Below are 20855 nucleotides of genomic sequence, written 5' to 3'. Positions count from 1 at the left end.
TTTTCTGAAACCCTCCCTAATACATCTAAAACTTTACAATTTTAGCGCAAATATTGAAATCTAAGCCATCATCTTCCCCGTCCGCCACCGACGGGGGCGAGGAAGGAGGTCGACCAGGAGAACAGCGCCCTCCGCGCCCTCTGTCTTCCTCTTCCAGGTATGCGGCCTCTGTCTTCCTCTTCGAGGACGCGCTCGACCTCGAGCTCCACCGTGGTGACGTCGCAGGAGTTGGACGGAGGAGACGAGCTTGAGCTCTACGGAGGACACACGAAGGTTTCCCGTCAAGTATAGAAGACTAGAAGACTTTCCCCCCTCTCGATTACCTGTTAGGACGTCCTGGATCAACAGATTTGACCCGTCTCCTCCAACTCCGGCCGCCGCTCGAGCTCGACGCCGTCGCCCCTCCTCAGGCTTCCCCGAGCCATTCAACATCTTCAGGGTGATAAGCTGGTCCTCCAGGAGCCTTTCCCCCTCCCGATTGCCTGTTGGTTTGCCCGGACATCCAGGTCCGCCGCTCGCCGCCGCTGGAGCTCCTCGCCGGAGATCATCCGGTGACCAAGAACCAGCGTCTCTGCCACTGAAGTGTCGCCCATGCTACCACGCGTGTTGCCTCTCCCCTGCTCACCGGTGGAGCTAGAGATCGATCCTGGAGGTCGGTGTTGTGCTGCTTCCGTGAGTTTGCCTGAAGAAGTAAGGTCTCCTACTGTTACTTCTTCCTTTATTTTTCTTACCTGCAAGACATTGTACAAAGTGGGGGGCCAGACAGAAACTGTCTCACTCAAACTGGCATTTTCAAATGCTACCCGCCCTTCCCCTATTTCTGCATTTCATTCTTCTATTTCTTCTGCTTGCTTTTCTAGTTGAGTGAGTGAATCAGTCAGACTAACCACAATGGGAGTATCATAAGTAGTATCATGCATGCCATGTTGGTAAAAATCTGATGTGACTCACCAATTAATGAGGTGAGAGATGAGAGTGGTAATACCGTATCTTTTTTTTTGCGATTACAACCCCAGATAAATTAACCTTCCACAGTAGGACCTCAAAGAAAACAAAAATTACAACCAGGTCCCTTATCCACTCCTCTTCAGACGCCGACGTATCATAACACGTAAAACTAGAAAACTTAATGGCAAATACATCATATACCCAAATTTGCATTGAGATTCTACAAAACATTAAATATGATGATACTATGATACAATCTTATGATACTATGCATTGTGAGGATAGTATCATAAACTAGTATCATGTGCATGATACTAGTGTATGATACTTTCCACTGTGACTAGTCTCAGGATCGTTTTGTATCAGATGAAACATGAAATGATTATTTAGATACAGGATCTTCAGATATAATTCTATCTTGCATTGTATCCGTGTGTGTTTAGCAATCAGAATGACTGAATGAGTATGCTCCACAGGAGTAAATTGCAGGAATAAAAATAATACTCCAAACTAAACATTATAGTTTAGCAACCACAAAACCCGAATACATTTTCTTCGACAGACAAAGAATACAATAGAGACAGATAAAAGAATCTTGAGATATTTACCAGATTATCACCAGACGGTTGTAAATGCATCAGTGATGGTGAGCATTAGAGAGAAGGTGAAAGCATCTTACGGTACAAATAATACCCCATATCATCGACTTGTGGATGTCTGAAATATATGTAGCCACTAATCCATTCATGTTCGGATGCAGCGGCGAAATTGGTTTCGATACTGAGATTAATTCAGTTATACATGGTTTTAGCAATGCATATAAAGGGGCAACACTTGAAAAATATACATGATCAGGCAACACTTGAATTATACTGAGATTAATTCAGTCATGCATGGTCAGGCAACATCCATCTAAGCAATGCTTAAAATAGTTGGAGCCTTATCTATGAGAAGCATGTTAAAAGAAAGGGCATACATTTTGAATGGCATGCATTTTGAATGTTCCTTTGCTGCATACTCAATACATACTCCAATATGGCATACATTTTGAATGGCATGCATTTTGAACGTTCCTTTTGCTGCATTTTTCAAGGAAAAAGTATCGAACAAGTTAAACTACTCCCCTGTATCATTCTTTTCAATAAGCTACTCCACTGTATCATCCTTTTCAATACAGTAACTTGTAACGAGGTTCAGATAGGAATATAAAAGCTTACCGAGTAATCCTTTTCAATACAGTAATTTGTAATGATTCTTATAGATTCCACTGTATCATCTCAATGCGGGTTCATTGAGGTGACGATCCTTCCTATGGAGGGCAAGTGCATGGCCAATGAAATCCACTGTATCATCACTTCCATATTTTCTGAAAAATCACAGGCAGAAACATATGGTCTGAAAAATCACAGATAGGAACATATGCAACTGGTAGCATCACCTCTTATTCAAAACAATAGACATTCGGGTCTCAGCTATTGTAAAACTTACCACAGGGGCAGAGTGGAGACACAGGCTCTCCCACACATGATGATCCAGTTCGTGAACCTGAAGTACTCATCAGGTCACCAGTAAATCCAAAGGCAGAGAAGATAACCTGAAGACGAGCACAGAGTTGCATAATGAATATTAAAACATCTCGTCTTTATCATTAAAGATAGAAAATACTTGGGTGGGCATGAGCTAGCTAAATGCAAATAGATGTCCTCTCGCATTTTCTCTTTAAGGACAGAACATTAGCAGCTAGGCTCTCCTTTCCATGGATTTTTTACACATACTCCCTGAGCTGAACAACTGAAACACCAGCCAAACAACCACAAGGAGCCTCCTGATACAACAAGCACGCAGAAGGTCCAGGCAGGGACTCAAAGTCTCAAACCGAGGCGGTAAACCATCAACCTATCCAACCTATCCGTATGTAATTCCCTTTTGAGCACACAAGGAATAACTCTGATCCCATTTTTCGTGCATCGTTTGTTATGTCAGTGTATATGACAAGAACTAACTGAAGAACCTACTGCTGATGATTGGAGCTCCGACAATTGTATATGCCACTACAAGAAAAAGGAGAATAGACCTCCCTGTTTTGCAACCGAAGCAAGGAACAATGATTGATTGCTCCAATTTCCGCAGGATAAAAATGTCGAGTAACTAGGGAGGACGGAGGGAGGCGGCAAGGAGTAAAAGCAGGTGGAGCAGTACCTGTTGCCGAGCATCTGATGAAGTTGGATGATTGACTGCTCCTCCTCATCGGAGAAGTTGTCGCGCTTGATGTCCGGCCGCAGGTAATTGATCCGTCGGAGCCGGCCGGCAGCTCTTGCCGCACCTCAGCAGGCTTGAAACAGAGGCGTAGATTAAACTTAGGTAGCGGAGGAATTTATTCTAGAAGGATCTGCTTGGGATATTTGTACTAGTTCTTGTAAATGGATACTTAGCATCGAGGACATTAAGTTGTAACATGTTAAAATCTAGGTGTGCTCGCAAGAAATCAATAAAATAACAAGCAAGATCTATCCATAAGGAATGCCAATGTTTAGAATATGTGCAAGTCCAAACTTAACGGTTGGATTTAACTTACCATCTTATATTTGTAGAGACCATACTAAAATGGTTGAAACAAGTATTCTCGTTCCCCACTTCATATTCTATAATCACAACTAGTCACAGAAGACTCTAGCGGCCCTTGGCTCAGCAACAAATTGGTTGGGCAAAGTTTGGTTATTTCTCCATACTCGACACGATCAAACTTATAGCATGACCTTAGCCAAACATCGTCCCCATAACCTAGGAACAAGGTTAGGACTAGATTTTGACACTCTCAGAGGTTGCAACTTTTATCCACTTATCGAAGTCTAAGCTTGTACCACCGTGTACCGAAGTACTAGAATCGACATTGGCGGACAAAACATACTCACATTTCCATGTCGTTTACACTACCTACAGCTGGGCATGGGCAGCCCAGCCCAGCACAGATGACCCGGTCCGACCCGGCCCAAAAATCCCGGGCCGGGCCGGGTTGGGCTTGCACTTCGGGCCGGGTTCGGGCTTGATTTTTGAGCCCGAACGTCGGACCGGGGCGGCTCGGACTTGCAGTTTATGCGATTTAGGCAAGGTTCGAGCCAGGCTTGTCGGGCCGGGCCGGGCTTTTGCCACTTTGGGCCGGGTTCGGGCTCGATTTATAGGCACGACGGTCGGGCCAGGCCGGGTTCGGGCTTGACATTTTAGCTTCGGGCTTTTTCGGGCTTGGCCCGAAACCCAGCCCGGCCCGAGTTTTGCCCAAGTGTACCAAGAGACTTCATGTTGAACATAATTTCCGAATCATTTTGTGGAATGTTCTTAATTTGATATATTATGGTGGCATAATTCCTCAATCGTCCAGTATTTTTAGGTTTAGGCTTTTGGCTACATAGTTCGCACCCAAATCTCGAGCATCTTTTGCTTGTAAAGTCTAAGACCCACATCACAAACATTTAGTAAAAAGCGGAGAAGATAGGAGGTATGTAGATAACGAGACCCGAGAGATGTGAATGTGTTCTACCGTCTCCATCCATAAATAAGTGTTTCAACTTTATGTAGATACAATTATGTCCAGCCACGTTTTCATTGTATCTATAAAAAAGTTAGTTACTTATTTTTAAACGAAGTAAGTATTATTTATAAATTCTTATCAATTTGCATAAATTAAGTATCGTGCCCACTTACTAGTTAAGATAAACAAATGAGGTGACTTGTGAGCGTAGCGTACGTGTGTGAGCCGTTACTTGGTTTAGTATCACCGCTAGAGCCCTGCCCAGTGGACACGTGGGTGGTCTCCTGCTGGCCGCGGAGCCTCGCAGGATTCCGTCCATGGACGGCCACACGCCCGGCCCGGTTGGCGACCCATCCATGCATTGCGACGTGCCGTCGTCGTCTACTTCCAAGTTCCAACGAGCGTGAGCCACCAGAGTTTTTCCTCACTTCGTGCTGGTCAAGTTTGCATACCAAATTGGCAGCACGTACGGCAGATAATCGTTCATGTATGTCAAACAATTTAACACCATGTGACTTTCGTGAACAGGGGAACAATCTTTTTTTTTTTTTGGTGCGTGCGTACAACAACGGTGTTACGAAAATTAAGAAAATCACAGCATCTTGGTACTTCGTCCATTTCTAAAATATAACACGATATGTTATAATAAAATTCAAACTTCACAAGGTTTGACCATATACATATATACAGAACAAAATATCAATATCTAAAATACAAATATATTTTACGATGGATCTATGTAGATTTGGTATAAATATATATTCTATTTTTATCTATAAAGTATAACGAACCCATAATATCTAAATGCATGGATGTGCAATACTTCATTCAGAAAAAAAAAATAGAGAGGTCTAGGTCGATTCAGAAGTATTGATATCATAGTATTTAGTCACAAGCAAACACATCAAAGTATTTACAACCATGTTATTTTGACAAACTATAGCATTGTTGAAATACTTCAAAAATACTTGATAGCAAACACAACCTAAGCTTAAACGTCTTATATTTTTTAATGATGTGATAATATATTTAGAGATAACAAGGAAAACAGATGATGAACACCAGCAATGTTGTAAGTTGGTTTCCCCCTCAATTATGTTAGCCTCTGTTGGTTTTGCAATCAAGATCACATTTATTTCTTGGGGAGTTTTTGGTTTGCACGATTGTTAAAATATGGCTAATAGGAAAAACTCCACATCCACATGTCTTGTGTAAATATTACATGAATCGAAGATATAGAAAAGTGATAAAAGCTATTTGGTTGCAACAAACAACAACTCAAAAACATCGTTGACGGTTTAAGTACATAGCATAGTTGTTATAGAAACATATCCTATGAAATTTTCATAGGATAAATCATTATGGATGGAGCTAAATCTTGTGTATACCTGGTATTTATCTCACACTTGAGCTAAATCTTGGAGAAACACGCAATGTTTTTTTATCAATCCAATAATGGATGTAAAGTAATAGAAATTCAAAGCCTCTTCTCCCAAAAAAATTGTCCAATTTTTATATATGAAAAAAGGTGACTTGGGGGATTGGGGAGGAGCTTTTCATTTTCCCCCCATTTTTGATACTACATAAAATCAGCTAAAGTAGATAGTTAAAATTCAATAACTTGACAAAGGAAACAGTTTATTCCCTCTCCTTCATTACAAAGAATAAAAGCAGACTTTTTCCCTCAAGAAAGAAAAAGAAAACCTCAACAGAAGAAAGAAGATTACGTGAATAAAATTTCTTCCCTAGAATTAAGGGGTATAAATGGCTCGAAATTCAAACTCATCCTCTCCCCAAAAAATCATTTTGATTAAAAAGGAAAACGGAATTACTTTCGCTCTCCTCTTCCTTCCTCACCCATACACTCCTCCCCTCTCTTGGGTTTGTGTGGCCTCTCTCCCTCCACACCCAGAACCAGAGGGAGAGCAGAGGACTCCCGAGAACTCCATGGCCACCATGGACGTCCTCTCCGCCAAGCTCCTCCGCTCCTCCCTCCACCCCCACGCCCCCTTTCGCCCCTCCCCGTCTCTTCCCTCCCGCCGCCATCGCCGTTCTTCCCCAATCCACTGCCGCCTCACCACCTCCCTATCCTCCTCCGCGACCACCACATCCGAGGGGGACGCAGACCAGGACCTCTCCGCCCTCCTCTCTGGTGATTCCGCCAAAGCCGCGTCCGGCGCCGGGTCAAGGAAGAAGCGGTCCAACAGCGGCGCCTCGAGCATCCCGTCCGGGGTGCGGCTGGAGAACATCTCCAAGTCGTACAAGGGGGTGACCGTCCTCAAGGACGTGTCCTGGGAGGTGCAGCGCGGGGAGAAGGTGGGACTCGTCGGCGTAAACGGCGCTGGCAAGACCACGCAGCTCCGCATCATCGCCGGCCTCGAGGACCCCGACGGCGGCAACGTCATCAAGGCCAAGGAGAACATGAAGATCGCCTTCCTCAGCCAGGAATTCGAGGTCAAGGCCTCCCGGACCGTCAGGGAAGAGTTCCTCAGTGCCTTCCAGGAAGAGATGGGTGTCAAGGACCGTCTCGACCAGGTGCAGGCGGCGCTCGAGCGCGCCACCGAGGACATGGACCTCATGGGGAGGCTCCTCGATGAGCTTGACCTCCTGCAGCGCCAGTCGCAGGATGTCGACCTTGGCATGGTGGAGGTCAAGATTCAGAAGCTCATGCCCGAGCTGGGCTTCGTGCCGGAGGATGCCGATCGACTCGTAGCATCCTTCAGCGGCGGCTGGAAAATGAGGATGTCGCTGGGGAAGATACTTCTTCAGGTATAAATAAATTTTTTACATATAGGAAATGATGGTGACAAACTGACAATGGTAGACAAGTGGTGAACTACTAACTCAGAACATAGAATGGCATTGTCAATGAATTTAGATAGATCGTCTGACTGCAACTGATTTTAGTTTTACATGACCAAATATGAAGTTCCATTTTGTGTGTATTTAACATAGCAATTTTGATTATGTGCAGGATCCTGATTTGCTTCTACTCGATGAGCCCACAAATCACGTCGATTTGGACACCATTGAGTGGCTCGAGAGCTACCTTAAGACGCAGGATGTGCCGATGGTCATCATATCTCATGACAGGGCTTTCCTTGATCAGTGTTGTACGAAGATAGTGGAGACTGAATTTGGTGTCTCCAAAACATATAAGGGTAACTATTCTGAATATATTCTAGAAAAGGCGATATGGGTGGAAACTCAGCGCGCGGCGTGGGAGAAGCAGCAGAAGGAGATCGAACACACAAAGGAACTGATAGCTCGGCTTGGGGCTGGAGCTAGCTCAGGGCGTGCTTCAAGTGAGCAGAAGGTAACTGCATGAATTGCATGTTTGTTGCTTGCTTATTATTTTTCAACCTCTGTTTGTATAATTCTTTGTTGCTTACTTTTCCTGTGATCACTAATTTTGTCCTGTTTGAAACAATAGAAATTGGAAAAGCTTGAGAAAGAAGGGTTGATTGAGAAACCTTTCCAAAGAAAGCAGTTAAAGATCAGGTTTCCCGAGCGTGGGAGAAGCGGCAGAACTGTGTTAGCAATAAACAATCTCAAATTTGGATTCGGGGACAAGGTCAGATTATTCTATATTTCTATACCAAACTCTTTCAACCTTTAACTCTTTTGATTAACAAAGTGGTATTCTGCAATCTGCACTTTTAACACTTCCTAAATATATCCTTACTGTTTTTATATTGTGTACAGACATTGTTCAACAATGCTAACCTGATAGTTGAGAGAGGCGAAAAAATAGCTATTATTGGCCCCAACGGATGTGGGAAGAGCACATTACTGAAACTTGCTTTGGGGATGGAGAAACCACAAGAAGGTGAAGTGATCCTTGGGGAGCATAATGTGCTGCCAAACTATTTCGAGCAGAATCAGGTACACCAGATTTCTCAAATAGATGTTTTCTAATGATGTTTTTTCATTATCTTATATGTTCTTTGTTCAGGTATTAATAGGGTTGATAAGTTTACTCAAGTAAAATCTTGCTAGGCACTTGGTTGCAATAGTGCCACTTAAACTGCAACATTATATAATAAGTAATCATTCAATTTGCTCTCCCATTCTGATTCATGGGATATGCTCTTTTACCAGGCAGAAGCTCTCGATCTAGAGAAAACCGTGCTGGACACTGTGGCTGATGCTGCAGAGGACTGGAAAATTGATGATATCAAAGGTCTCCTTGGTCGTTGTAATTTTAGGGATGACATGCTAGATAGAAAGGTTCAGTTTTTAAGTGGCGGAGAGAAGGTAATGTGCATTTTCATATTAGTTCTGATCTACGTATAGGATATAACAGTGTTTATACTTTGTGTACATTTACTGATCGTTTGTGTGTTATTTCATCAGGCGAGGCTTTCCTTTTGCAAGTTCATGGTGACCCCATCTACTTTACTGATTTTGGATGAACCAACAAATCACCTTGATATTCCATCAAAAGAAATGCTTGAGGTTGGATGGAATTTCACTCTTTGCAAAATCAAATCATTTTTTATTTTTATTGTCTGATCTACCAGTTCTTGAATTTCCGTTGGTATTTCTGGTGCATGCAGTTCTAATAAGTACTTCTGTATGCATGACAGGAGGCAATATCTGAATACACAGGCACCGTGATAACAGTTTCTCATGATCGGTATTTTGTAAAACAAATAGTTAACAGGGTCATTGAAGTTAAAGATCAAACTATCCAGGACTATCAAGGAGATTACAATGTAAGTTCTCCAATGTTCCTAATAATCTATACTACCTTACAAAATATACTTGCTTCAGATTTGTGATTGTATTTGGTCTGAAATATTTTGAATTATTTCCTGCTTATATATCTTCACATCATACATATATGATATATGATGAGTTAAGTTAGGTCGTTCTAACGCCACAACTAGTCGTTGGCCTGGATCAGGTGCTGGGGATGTAATGGCTCTCTGCCGGGATGAATGGACTCTGTTTGAGTGATCAATATATTTTCCATTTCGCAAAAAACAAACTGTTTCAGCTTTTTAACAATGTTATTAGCTGCCAGCCGTACAAAATAGTATGTCAGCAACTTTAGCATTTCGGCAAATCAAGAGATAAATCATATTGCGATATCACAGTGACAATCACATAATCAAAGATAATAAATCAGAAGTTCATAACCCGTTTAGTGGATATGCAGTGATAAAATTTGCAATAACCATCTCAGGTCATGTTAAAAGCTAGAAGTGATGAAATATTCCTCTTTATCTTTGCAGTATTACCTTGAAAGGAACCTTGAGGCCAGAGAGAGGGAACTTGCACGTGCTGAAGAGCTTGAGGAAAAGGCCCCAAAAGTAAAAGCCAAGTCAAAAATGTCCAAGGTGGATGTCTGATATGTATTTTTGTTTCTGAACTGCACTGTATCCGTCATATTGTGACCATGGCCTGAAGTATAATATCCTTTTTCTGAACCTGAATGTAGGCAGAGAAAATTGCAAGGAAGAAACAGAAGGTGCAGGCCTTCCAACAGAGCAAGCAGAAATCGAAATCGATGAAAAACTCCAAGAGGTGGAATTGAGGTGTCATGGTCCCTTATTTAAGGTGCGCTTTGCAGTGCCGTCGACGATCGGCGAGTGCCAGGCATGCCCCTGGTGTGATGCTACGACCCACATATCGACAGAAGCAACAGTGGCATACATCAGCAATGACCAAGGAGCTAATCCTACTAGTTATAGCATTATAGAAGACCAAACGCTGGGACTAAAGGAGGGAGTGATTTGTAACCTTGTACATAATACAGTCAGTTTTTTGATCGAGGAAGGCTTGATGTGTAACGATTAACGAATGGGAATGCCATTTATGCTCTTCCAGCTTTGACCCTCCCAACTGAAAAAACCACACATTGTACAATACCACTTGTGTTGAGCATCTTCTTGCATCACGAGAGATCTGCTCAGTTGGTAGCAATTGAGTTTTGATGAAATGAGTTTATGTGAAATGTGTTGTTCAGCAATCAAGAGATTATGCCTTCAGAAATGAGTTGTGATGAATTACTCTTTGATGTGATGCATATGTTGTCCACACATCATGAATACCGCAAGCTTTCGTAGTCAGTGCACCAGGTTTTGAAACAATGCAAACACACGAGAAGTTTGATGACATCGTTAAATTCTGACAAGCAAAGCCTTAGAACGACAAGCTAGATTGAGCAGGCATTCTGGCAGCAAGAGACGGTTTACCATCGGACATCCGTGCCGAAGAACTCCATCAGTTCCCTAGCATTGCCCATTTCCTCCCCGGTGAGGACGGTCGCTGCAGGTCAGAGGACGGCGGCTTGTACGGTCCAAGCAGCCCCGCAGCATCATTTGGTCTGCTCCAAACCTTCGCCGGTGGTGGTGCCACTGCTGGTCCAGACGGGCTCCTCGTCGCCGCAGCAGCAGCAACAGGGCAAGAGCCATGACTGAAGGCTGCCGGGCTCTGCGCCGCCGTCGGCGCTGCCGGACTCAGCTCAACCCCAGCGGATGCCAATGCAGAGCTGAGCGCGGCGGCTGCCAGGACCGGGTTCTGCCCGAGCAACGCCGCGGCCTGTGCGGGGTTCCGCGCGTACATCGCAAGGTCTCCCGCGCCGGCGGCCACGACGGCATCGAGAACCGGACGCAGCGCGGTGGACGCTGCCCCCGGCGGCGCGGCGGAAGAAGATGCTGACGACGGCTTGCTCTTCTTCCGCGCGGAGTCGGCAGCGAGCTGGCAGTGCAGCGTGCGGCCCTCGAAGACTCGGTACGGCTCCTCGAGCAACTTCCTGGCGCCTTCCGCCGCGCGGTACAGGAACATCGCGTACCCGCGGGAGCTCCCCGTCTGGGCGTCGAACCCGAACGGCCCGCCCTCGAGCTCCCCGAACCGCGCGAAGAACGCGCCCAGCCTCTCCGCGCTCGCGTCCGGCGCGACGTTGGTCACGTACACCCGCCTCCCGGCGGCGGCGGCGGCGCCAGAGGGGTCGGGGCCGGCCGAGGCGAACTGCGCGGACACGGGCTGGCCCGCGACGACGACGCACGGCGCGCGGACCGCGAGGCGGGCGGCGGAGCGGCAGAGGAACGTTAGGAAGCCGTAGCCCCTGCAGCGCCCGGAGGCGCGGTCGGCGACGACGTGGCAGTCGGAGAGGGGGCCGAACGCGGAGAACGCCGCCTGGAGGGCGGGGCCGTCGGCATGCGGGGGCAGGCCGTGGACGAAGATCCTGCGGTGTGAGGGGGAGGCGTCCGCGGCGGCGCGGACGCGCGCGAGCAGAGCGGGGTCTGCGGCCGCCGCGCCCGCGAGGAATGCGACGAGGCGGGGCTTGGAGTATGGCTCGAGAAGGCGGCGCACGGAGGCCGGCGAGGATGGGGGCGAAGAGTCTGAGCCGGAACCGGGATCGGGCGTGGCGTGTCGAGGTTTCCGGCGTTTGCGTTCGCGGGTGGAGGTGCTGGGTTCGGTATAGTCGCCATTCTTGCCGGACTTGTTCTTGCCCATGGTGGGCAGGCAGGATGGGCTGCCGTAGAGGGTGATGCCACAATGGCGCCGACGGGTCTCAGGCTCTCAGCCTCAAACTCTCACGGACCGACTCAAACGGTACCAATTCTAAGGTTTTTGCCAAATAAACTATATGGAAGTTCTGCGGGTTTTTTTTTTTGGTCTCATTGCCCCATTGGCATGCGATTGTCTTCAATCCACACTACTTAAATTGGGCGAGCCACCACCGGGTCGAGCGTGGTCGTTCAACCCCCTCAGTTTTTGGTGAAAAAAAGACCCCCCCCCCCCCAGGCCCAGTCAAGCCCAACCATAGCGACGGAGCGACTAAGCGAGCACACCAACCTACCGTGTTTCCCCGGCCCGCTGTCGCCTTTCCCCGCCCCGCCGCGTTACCCCCTTCCACGGCTGGCTTCTTCGATGGACGCCGACGGCGATGAGGAATCCCGCACGAGGGCACGCATACAGGTTGATTTCCCCCCCTTTCTTGAGTCTTGATACTTGCTTGCATCATTACAAGGTAGAAATCAGGAGTAATTTTTAGTTTCCCTTTTCAATGTTGTACGCAAATGTTTCTAAAAAAAATGATCTAGCAAATATGATTGCCGATCCCGGAATTCGGAGACCAATTGAGTCATTTGGTACCCTGAAATCAGAGACAAAATAAGATGGGCATATTTATCGAGAGGCTGTACTCGTTTAGATGGTCATAATTTTCTAGTTTCTCTCTACTCGTGCAAAAGAGATTACACAAGTCATTATGAGTGAGATCGAAAATTCTAGTTTCTCTCTACTTGTTGACGAGTCTCGTGATGTATCGGTTAAAGGGCAAATGGCTGTGATGGTGAGGTGAGCTCGGAAATTCTATTTTCTCTCAATTATCATACTCTCACAAAATCAATTATCATACTCTCACAAACTGAACTTATATGTTATTGCTTGTAGGTTCGTGAACCAAAAAGGAGAGATCATGGAAAGATTGAGAGGGTTTTCTCTGTGATGAATATTATAAAATCATCTCTTCGGAATAAGATAGGGGATAATTGGCTCAATGATTTGAAGATTTGCTATGTTGAGAAAGATATATTTGCCAAAATTGATGACAAGAAGATGATGCTACGTTTCCATTCCTACAACAACCGTAGAGGTCATCTTCCGCGGGGCTTTCGTCTTCCAAGCTTAGATGCAACTTAATGGTATGTACTATCTTATCAAAATGTAGCTCTATTTTGGTGTTTTTGTTCTTTATAGTCATTTTGTTGTTGTACTTGATGAAATATGCAAATTGAATCTGTTTGGACCTCTTTTGTTGAATACATTTGCTCTTTTCTGTCAAAAAAAAAAATTAGAGCTTAGTTTCGACCCCCCCCCCCCCCAAGAACACCAAAATAGAGCTACATTTTGATAAGATAGTACATACCATTAAGTTGCATCTAAGCTTGGAAGATGAAATATGCAAATTGAATCTGTTTGGACCTCTTTTGTTGAATACATTTGCTCTTTTCTGTCAAAAAAAAATTTAGAGCTTAGTTTCGCCCGCCCTTAGTTAAATTCCTGGCTCCGCCACTGGTTAAATGCCACGCCGTGCTTCGCCACGAAATTATAAGATACTATAAAAAAAAGTATCCTAAAAATGTGTGACAAAGATGATAATTTCGAGAACCTATGAAAGATCTGCGCATCATTGCATTGAATTCGAATGAGAAAGTTCACAAGGCAGGGAGAGGCCCCAGAGTAAAACACCACCGGCTAGACCCACCAAAGCAGGTCTGGCCCTACAACGCCTAATTTTATATGACAAACATGATGAAATGTGGTTTCCATTCAAACATTGCATTCATAATTTTGTACGACTATGACTATACATGAAATGCACTTTTTGCTCACGAAATAATGCCAGAATCATTTTATAAATCCATGCAAATTGCCGCACCTTTTTACTAAATCAATGCATTAATGTCATCCTGCTAATACATATGCCATGCAGACGCAGTAGTCTGAGATCAAATAAAACTTGGTGAAATGTAATCTATCAATCTCATTTCATAAGGTGTATCCATAACTGTAACTTAATCTTCATTGCAATGTAGCTCTTGAAGTGAAGCAAATTGATCCAAAATATTTGGGCATGCCTGTGCCGGATGGCAGAATGGACAAAGGCCGGTTTGAGTCGCTTCATGCAAGTATGAGCAGGGGACTTGTGGATTGGGCAATATGTCTTCTGGAGCGAAAGAAATATTAATCAAGGCCGTGGCACAAGCTATACCCACTTATGTGAAGAGTGTGTTTAAGCTTCCTGCATCAGTTTGTGATGAGTTGACTAAGCTGATGCGCCAATATTGGTGGGGAGTTGAGAAGGGGAAGAGGAAAATGGCCTGGCTTGCATGGAATAATTTGATTCTCCGGAGGTATGGGTTTCCGAGATATGAGTAAGTTTAATCAAGTTTTGTTAGCAAAGCAAGCTTGGAGATTAATTGATAACCCCGATAGTCTATGTGCACGCCCTGGTGACAGCCATATACTACCCTACAGGCAACCTGATCGATACTGTCTTTGTTGGTAATTCGTTGGCTTTTTAGAAAGGGATAAAGTATGGCCTGGAACTACTGAAAAGAGGTGTAATATGGAGAGTGGTAACGGCACAGGTATAAGAGCCTGGATGGACCCCTGGATACCTAAAGGACCAACCTTCCGCCCTATCTCGATTAAAGATGAGTGTCACTATAATAGAGTATCTGACTTTCTAGATGAAAATGGTGCCTGGAATGTTCATCGTTTGAAGAGATACTTCTTACCTGTTGATATAGAAGCTATCCTGAAGATTAGGACTTCACCAAGATTGCAACAAGATTTCTTGGTTTGGCATCCCGAGAAAATAGGTAATTTTACTTTTGTTTCAGCTCATATTGATAACACAGCCAGTGGTGCATCTAGCTCTCGGCCAGATGGAATTAGACCGGTTTGGAAGCTGGTGTGGGATTCATCTCTACCCGAGAAGATGAAAATTTTTGCCTGCAAAATCGTCTCCAGTGCCTTGGCTACAGATGCAAAAATGCGGTCTCCACACTTAGAGCACTTCCAGTTGTCTCCACGACGAGGCTCTCGGCATCTTTTTTTTTATCCGGACGGCGTTATTCGGTCCAGTCGCGTGTTCGGTTCCTCGTTTTCCTCCGGAAAAAGGATCTAAATCCATCCGGAGAGCCCAACCCAATCACAGCCTCCTAGGGTGCACTCGGGGAGTCCGGACGAGAGAAAAGCGGAGACAGACCCGCTCTGTCGGTGAGAAAACACGCGAACCCCACCACTTCCTCGTCGCAAATCATCCTCCCGTCTCGCAGCTCTCTCGCCGCTGGCACCACCCATCGCTAATCTGCCGGCTGGTTGCCTATATTCGCTGTCTCTTCTCCCACCAGCCTATATTCCGTCGACCTCGTCCCGTATGCCTATATTCCACCATCGGGCTACTCCTCGCGTCGACCACGCCAGGAAGGTGTTCGTCTATTTGCTTGGGCGGCCATGAACTCGGACGAGGAGGAGGAGCAGATGTTCGCCGAGCTTTTTGAAGAAGAAATATCCACTTGTGAGTTAGAGTTGGTTTTGTTTTCGTGTTGCTGCTTCAAACTTTTTTAGCTTAGCAGTTCCCTTGGCTTTCTCGGGTGGTTTCACCTGTGCGCGCATCTGGCTTAGTTTTAATATGACTTTGACTTTCAGTTTGTGAGTTTCCTTTTTTTTTCAGTTCTGTAAGTCTAAAAACGCTATGGCTTATTTTCTCAATGAAAAAGGGGCCGGTTAGTCTAAAGAACTAAAAGCCATAAGCACCGTGTGTTTTTTAGACGGAAAGCTTGAAATTATGAGCCCGGCTTTAAATTAACGAAGCCATAAATCGGCTCGGAGTTACACCAACAGTTACAATATATACATACGACAAACACAAATCAAAAACCAACAACAAAAGACAACACAGAGAGAACGCCACTAAGCGCCCGGTTGAGGGAGCCTTGTCTTCTGTTGCACCGGAGCAAGCACATCCTAGTCCACCCCAACAAACCTCCTACGCACCAAAGCAGCAACCCGTGGGGGACATGATGACGGGCCAGCACCAGTGGCGGAGCCACGTACAAGCTGTGTAGTCAGCTAACTACACAGTTTTTGATGTATACAAGCAGAAATAAGACAGAAATTAATGAAAATTTCATAGAAATACATGTATTTGACTACATAACTTTAAAGTAACTACACAAGTTTAAAGTTCTGGATCCGCCACTGGCCAGCAGCTGAGCAGACCTTGAGGATCCAAAGGAGGGGGATCTTGCGGCGACGCCTTCAAGAAGGTGCATGGCGCGCTAGTGCGTCATCATCGTCGGCAGAGACCGAGGTCCTGCAAAGCTTTCACCCAGACCCCGGACCACCACCCCTCGAGCTCGGGCTAGATCTAGACCAGCAACACAACATCTTCCAATGGCATTGTGATAAGCACACCCGCCAAAACTACGACCAGACGCCGACCTAGCAAAACCCCCCAAGGCACTAGGTGGATCGTCAGCTACCGAAGCAAGACCGTGTATAAGCAGTCAGGCTGATAAGGTGAGAGGGCTGGGACACAAGACACTACAAGATAAGCTTGCCTGAAGCGGGGCCACCAAGGGGAACAAATTGAGGCGGAGGGACGACATCCATCATTTCGAAACAGGCGATCATCATTGGGACGCCTTCAATAAGGGAACGACACCTGAAAGGTGACGCCATCACCATTCAGAAATGGTGAGGCCATGTGTAGCATTCGCTAAAATCCCACCGGGACAAAAATCTGGTCGTCGTCGCGAGGCCGTAGAGTGAACAGAACAGAGCTCGTTGCTGCACCTCCAACCCAGGCCACACTAAGACCTAGCCCCAACTAGAGTCTACTGTAGGATGAACGCAAATGCAATACCTGCACCAGCGCGACCTTGAAGGTCGAAGGGAGAGACCACAGCCACGAAAGCAACTGTAGCCCAAGACATGCTGCTGACCTCGGCGAGCACACGCTGGCCCAGGGACCCTACCCTAAGAGAGCCAACCAGCATCGGAAACTGATGACGCGTGAAGCACACGTCCGTTGGGAACCCCAAGAGGAAGGTGTGATGCGTACAGCAGCAAGTTTTCCCTCAGTAAAAAACCAAGGTTATCGAACCAGTAGGAGATGAAGGCCACGTGAAGGTTGTTGGTGAAGGAGTGTAGTGCGACGCAACACCAGGGATTCCGGCGCCAACGTGGAACCTGCACAACACAATCAAAATACTTTGCCCCAACTTAACAGTGAGGTTGTCAATCTCACCGGCTTGCTGTAAACAAAGGATTAAACGTATGGTGTGGAGAATGATGTTTGCTTGCAAAGAACAACAGAGAACAATGATTGCAGTACGTTGTATTTCAGATGTAAAAGAATGGACTGGGGTCCACAGTTCACTAGTGGTGTCTCTCCAATAAGATAAATAACATGTTGGGTGAACAAATTACAGTTGGGCAATTGACAAATAGAGAGGGCATAACAATGCACATACATATCATGATGACTACTATGAGATTTACTTAGGGCATTACGACAAAGAACATAGACCGCTATCCAGCATGCATCTATGCCTAAAAAGTCCACCTTCGGGTTAGCATCCGCACCCCTTCCAGTATTAAGTTGCGAACAACAGACAATTGCATTAAGTACTGTGCGTAATGTAAATAATACAAATATCCTTAGACAAAGCATTGATGTTTTATCCCTAGTGGCAACAGCACATCCACAACCTTAGGGGTTGTTGTCACTCCCCCAGATTCAATGGAGACATGAACCCACTATCGAGCATAAATACTCCCTCTTGGAGTTACAAGTATCAACTTGGCCAGAGCCTCTACTAGCAACGGAGAGCATGCAAGATCATAAGCAACACATATATGATAGATCGATAATCAACTTGACATAATATTCCATATTCATCGGATCCCAACAAACACAACATGTATCATTACAAATAGATGATCTTGATCATGATAGGCAGCTTACAAGATCTAAACATGATAGCACAAGAGGAGAAGACAACCATCTAGCTATTGCTATGGACCCATAGTCCAAGGATGAACTACTCACGCATCAGTCCGGAGGCGGGCATGGTGATGTAGAGCCCTCCGGTGATGATTCCCCTCTCCGGCAGGGTGCCGGAGGTGATCTTCAGAACCCCCCGAGATGGGGTTGACGGCGGCAGCGTCTGAGTAACTTTTCTCGTATCGTGGCTCTCGGTACTAGGGTTTTCGCGACGGAAGGATTATATAGGCGAAGGGGCAGAGTCGGGGGATGCCCGAGGGGCCCACCCTATATGGCGGCGTGACCAGGGGTGGGGCCGCGCCCCCCTATGGTGTGGCCGCCTCGTGGCCTCTCTTCGTCTCCTCTTCGGTGTTCTGGAAGACTCCGTGGAAAATAAGACCGTGGGCTTTTGTTTCGTCCAATTCCGAGAATATTTCCTGTGTAGGATTGATACGTCTCAAACGTATCTATAATTTCTTATGTTCCATGCTACTTTTATGATGATACTCACATGTTTTATACACACTTTATGTCATTATTACGCATTTTCCGGTACTAACCTATTGACGAGATGCCGAAGAGCCAGTTGCTGTTTTTTTAGCTGTTTTTGGTTTCAGAAATCCTACAAAGGAAATATTCTCGGAATTGGACGAAATCAATGTCCAGGGTCTTATTTTTCCACGAAGCTTCCAGAAGACCGAAGGGGATACGGAGTGGGGCCACGAGGGCCCGTACCCATAGGGCGGCGCGGCCAGCATGGGGCCCGCGCCGGCCTATGATGTGGGGCCCCTGCGCCGCCTCCAACCCTGCCCTTCGCCTACTTATAGCCTTCATCGCGAAAACCCCTGTACCGAAAGCCACGATACGGAAAACCTTCCAGAGATGCCGCCGCCGCCAATCCCATCTCGGGGGATTCAGGAGATTGCCTCCGGCACCCTGCCGGAGAGGGGAATCATCACCCGGAGGTCTCTACATCACCATGATCGCCTTCGGACTGATGTGTGAGTAGTTTACCCCTGGACTATGGGTCCATAGCAGTAGCTAGATGGTTATCTTCTCCTCATTTTGCTATCATGTTAGATCTTGTGAGCTGCCTATCATGATCAAGATCATCTATTTGTAATGCTACATGTTGTGTTTGTTGGGATCCAATGAATATGAAATAATATGTCAAGTTGATTATCAATCTATCATATATGTGTTGTTTATAATCTTGCATGCTCTCCGTTGCTAGTAGAGGCGCTGGCCAAGTTGATACTTGTAACTCCAAGAGGGAGTATTTATGCTCGATAGTGGGTTCATGCCTCCATTAAATCTGGGACAGTGACAGAAAGTTCTAAGGTTGTGGATGTGTTGTTGCTACTAGGGATAAAACATCGATGCTTTGTCTAAGGATATTTGTGTTGATTACATTACGCACCATATTTAATGCAATTGTCTGTTGTTTGCAACTTAATACTGGAAGGGGTACGGATGCTAACCCGAAGGTGGACTTTTTAGACATAGATGCATGCTGGATAGCGGTCTATGTTCTTTGTCGTAATGCCCTAAGTAAATCTCATAGTAGTCATCATGATATGTATGTGCATTGTTATGCCCTCTCTATTTGTCAATTGTCCAACTGTAATTTGTTCACCCAACATGTTATTTATCTTATTGGAGAGACACCACTAGTGAACTGTGGACCCCAGTCCATTCTTTTACATCTGAAATACAACGTACTGCAATCATTGTTCTCTGTTGTTCTTGGCAAGCAAACATCATTCTCCACACCATACGTTTAATCCTTTGTTTACAGCAAGCCGGTGAGATTGACAACCTCACTGTTAAGTTGGGGCAAAGTATTTTGATTGTGTTGTGCAGGTTCCACGTTGGCGCCGGAATCCCTGGTGTTGCGTTGCACTACACTCCTTCACCAACAACCTTCACGTGGCCTTCATCTCCTACTGGTTTGATAACCTTGGTTTCTTACTGAGGGAAAACTTGCTGTTGTACGCATCACACCTTCCTCTTGGGGTTTCCAACGGGCATGTGCTTTACGCGTCATCAAGCTCTTTTTCTGGCGCCGTTACCGGGGAGATCAAGACACGCTGCAAGGGGAGTCTCTCTCTTCCAATCTCCTTACTTTGTTTTTGTCTTGCTTTACTTTATTTTATTTATTGCTTTGTTTGCTTTCTTATATCAAAATACAAAAAAATTAGTTACTCGCTTTACTTTATTTATTGTCTTGTTTGCGTTCTCTATATCAAAAACACAAAAAAAAATAGTTACTTGTATTTACTTTACTTATTTCATCATGTTTCCTCCTAAGTTTACTCTGAAAGACATACCGGTAGGACAATGGTCTATCATTGGAAGAGATAATATAGAAGAATTTTTCACTCATGTTAGTATGGTTGAATATTTTGAAGATAAACACTTCGTAAAAGCTGTTCCTACTTATGAAAGTGCTACTTCCTGTTTAGTACACATGTTGGAAACTAGATTTATTAATCTCAATCCTATAATACAACATATGTTTCTTACACTCTCTGATATGGATATGGGAGAAAAGAAAGATTTTGTTTTAGAAACCCTTCTTAAAGAATTTGGTGATGTAGCTAGAGAAGCTAGAAAAGTCTTTATTAAACATAAGATGCTTGGCTTTTATACCAATTTTGCAAGTACCCTTGAAAGGATGGAAAAATATAGATTAAATTACACTAATAAAGTTAATTGTGAGGTGGAGATTAAAACATCAATACCTTGCAAGCTCTTAGGAATGTGTGAGGCACTAGAAAAGAATTTTGATTGGATTGTTCCTGAAAATTTGTTTGATGAGAATAGCAAGCCTAAGAGTAATGAAAAAGGAGCCTCTAAAACTTA

At 45.2% G+C, this 20855-nt stretch overlaps 2 protein-coding genes and 1 long non-coding RNA gene across 3 annotated transcripts; 1 reads left to right on the top strand and 2 right to left on the bottom strand.

Annotated features, from left to right (window-relative positions):
- Nucleotides 1-2160: 2160 nt before the first annotated feature.
- LOC127295271 (uncharacterized) lies at nt 2161-2720 on the bottom strand. The gene is made up of 2 exons (XR_007847648.2): nt 2437-2720; nt 2161-2314 (listed from the first exon to the last, which is right to left on the bottom strand). It is a non-coding gene; the product is annotated as an uncharacterized lncRNA (long non-coding RNA).
- A 3625-nt stretch (nt 2721-6345) lies between these two features.
- LOC127295272 (ABC transporter F family member 5) lies at nt 6346-10306 on the top strand. Its single transcript, XM_051325184.2, has 9 exons — nt 6346-7243; nt 7449-7790; nt 7908-8048; nt 8180-8359; nt 8576-8731; nt 8831-8932; nt 9064-9192; nt 9715-9819; nt 9921-10306. Exons 1-9 carry the CDS (start codon nt 6422-6424, stop codon nt 10014-10016), a joined length of 2073 nt encoding a protein of 690 aa, XP_051181144.1. The 5' UTR covers nt 6346-6421; the 3' UTR covers nt 10017-10306.
- On the bottom strand, nt 10239-11955 carry LOC127347584 (RNA-binding protein P-like). Its single transcript, XM_051373752.2, has one exon. The coding sequence runs from the start codon at nt 11939-11941 to the stop codon at nt 10706-10708; it is 1236 nt and encodes a 411-aa protein (XP_051229712.1). The 5' UTR covers nt 11942-11955; the 3' UTR covers nt 10239-10705.
- Nucleotides 11956-20855: the final 8900 nt, after the last annotated feature.

This window comes from Lolium perenne, chromosome 4 (assembly GCF_019359855.2).
Source record: "Lolium perenne isolate Kyuss_39 chromosome 4, Kyuss_2.0, whole genome shotgun sequence".
Classification (NCBI taxonomy): domain Eukaryota; kingdom Viridiplantae; phylum Streptophyta; class Magnoliopsida; order Poales; family Poaceae; genus Lolium; species Lolium perenne.
This window is presented reverse-complemented; position numbering and strand designations above follow the sequence as displayed.

Excerpts from the sequence above, each read along its gene's own strand:
- LOC127295272 (XM_051325184.2), top strand. The coding sequence starts at position 6,422 with ATGGCCACCATGGACGTCCTCTCCGCCAAGCTCCTCCGCTCCTCCCTC. Across the intron at positions 7,791-7,907 it reads GTGCTTCAAGTGAGCAGAAG|AAATTGGAAAAGCTTGAGAA; the intron begins GTAACTGCATGA and ends TTGAAACAATAG. Across the intron at positions 8,049-8,179 it reads AATTTGGATTCGGGGACAAG|ACATTGTTCAACAATGCTAA; the intron begins GTCAGATTATTC and ends TATTGTGTACAG.
- LOC127347584 (XM_051373752.2), bottom strand. The coding sequence starts at position 11,941 with ATGGGCAAGAACAAGTCCGGCAAGAATGGCGACTATACCGAACCCAGC.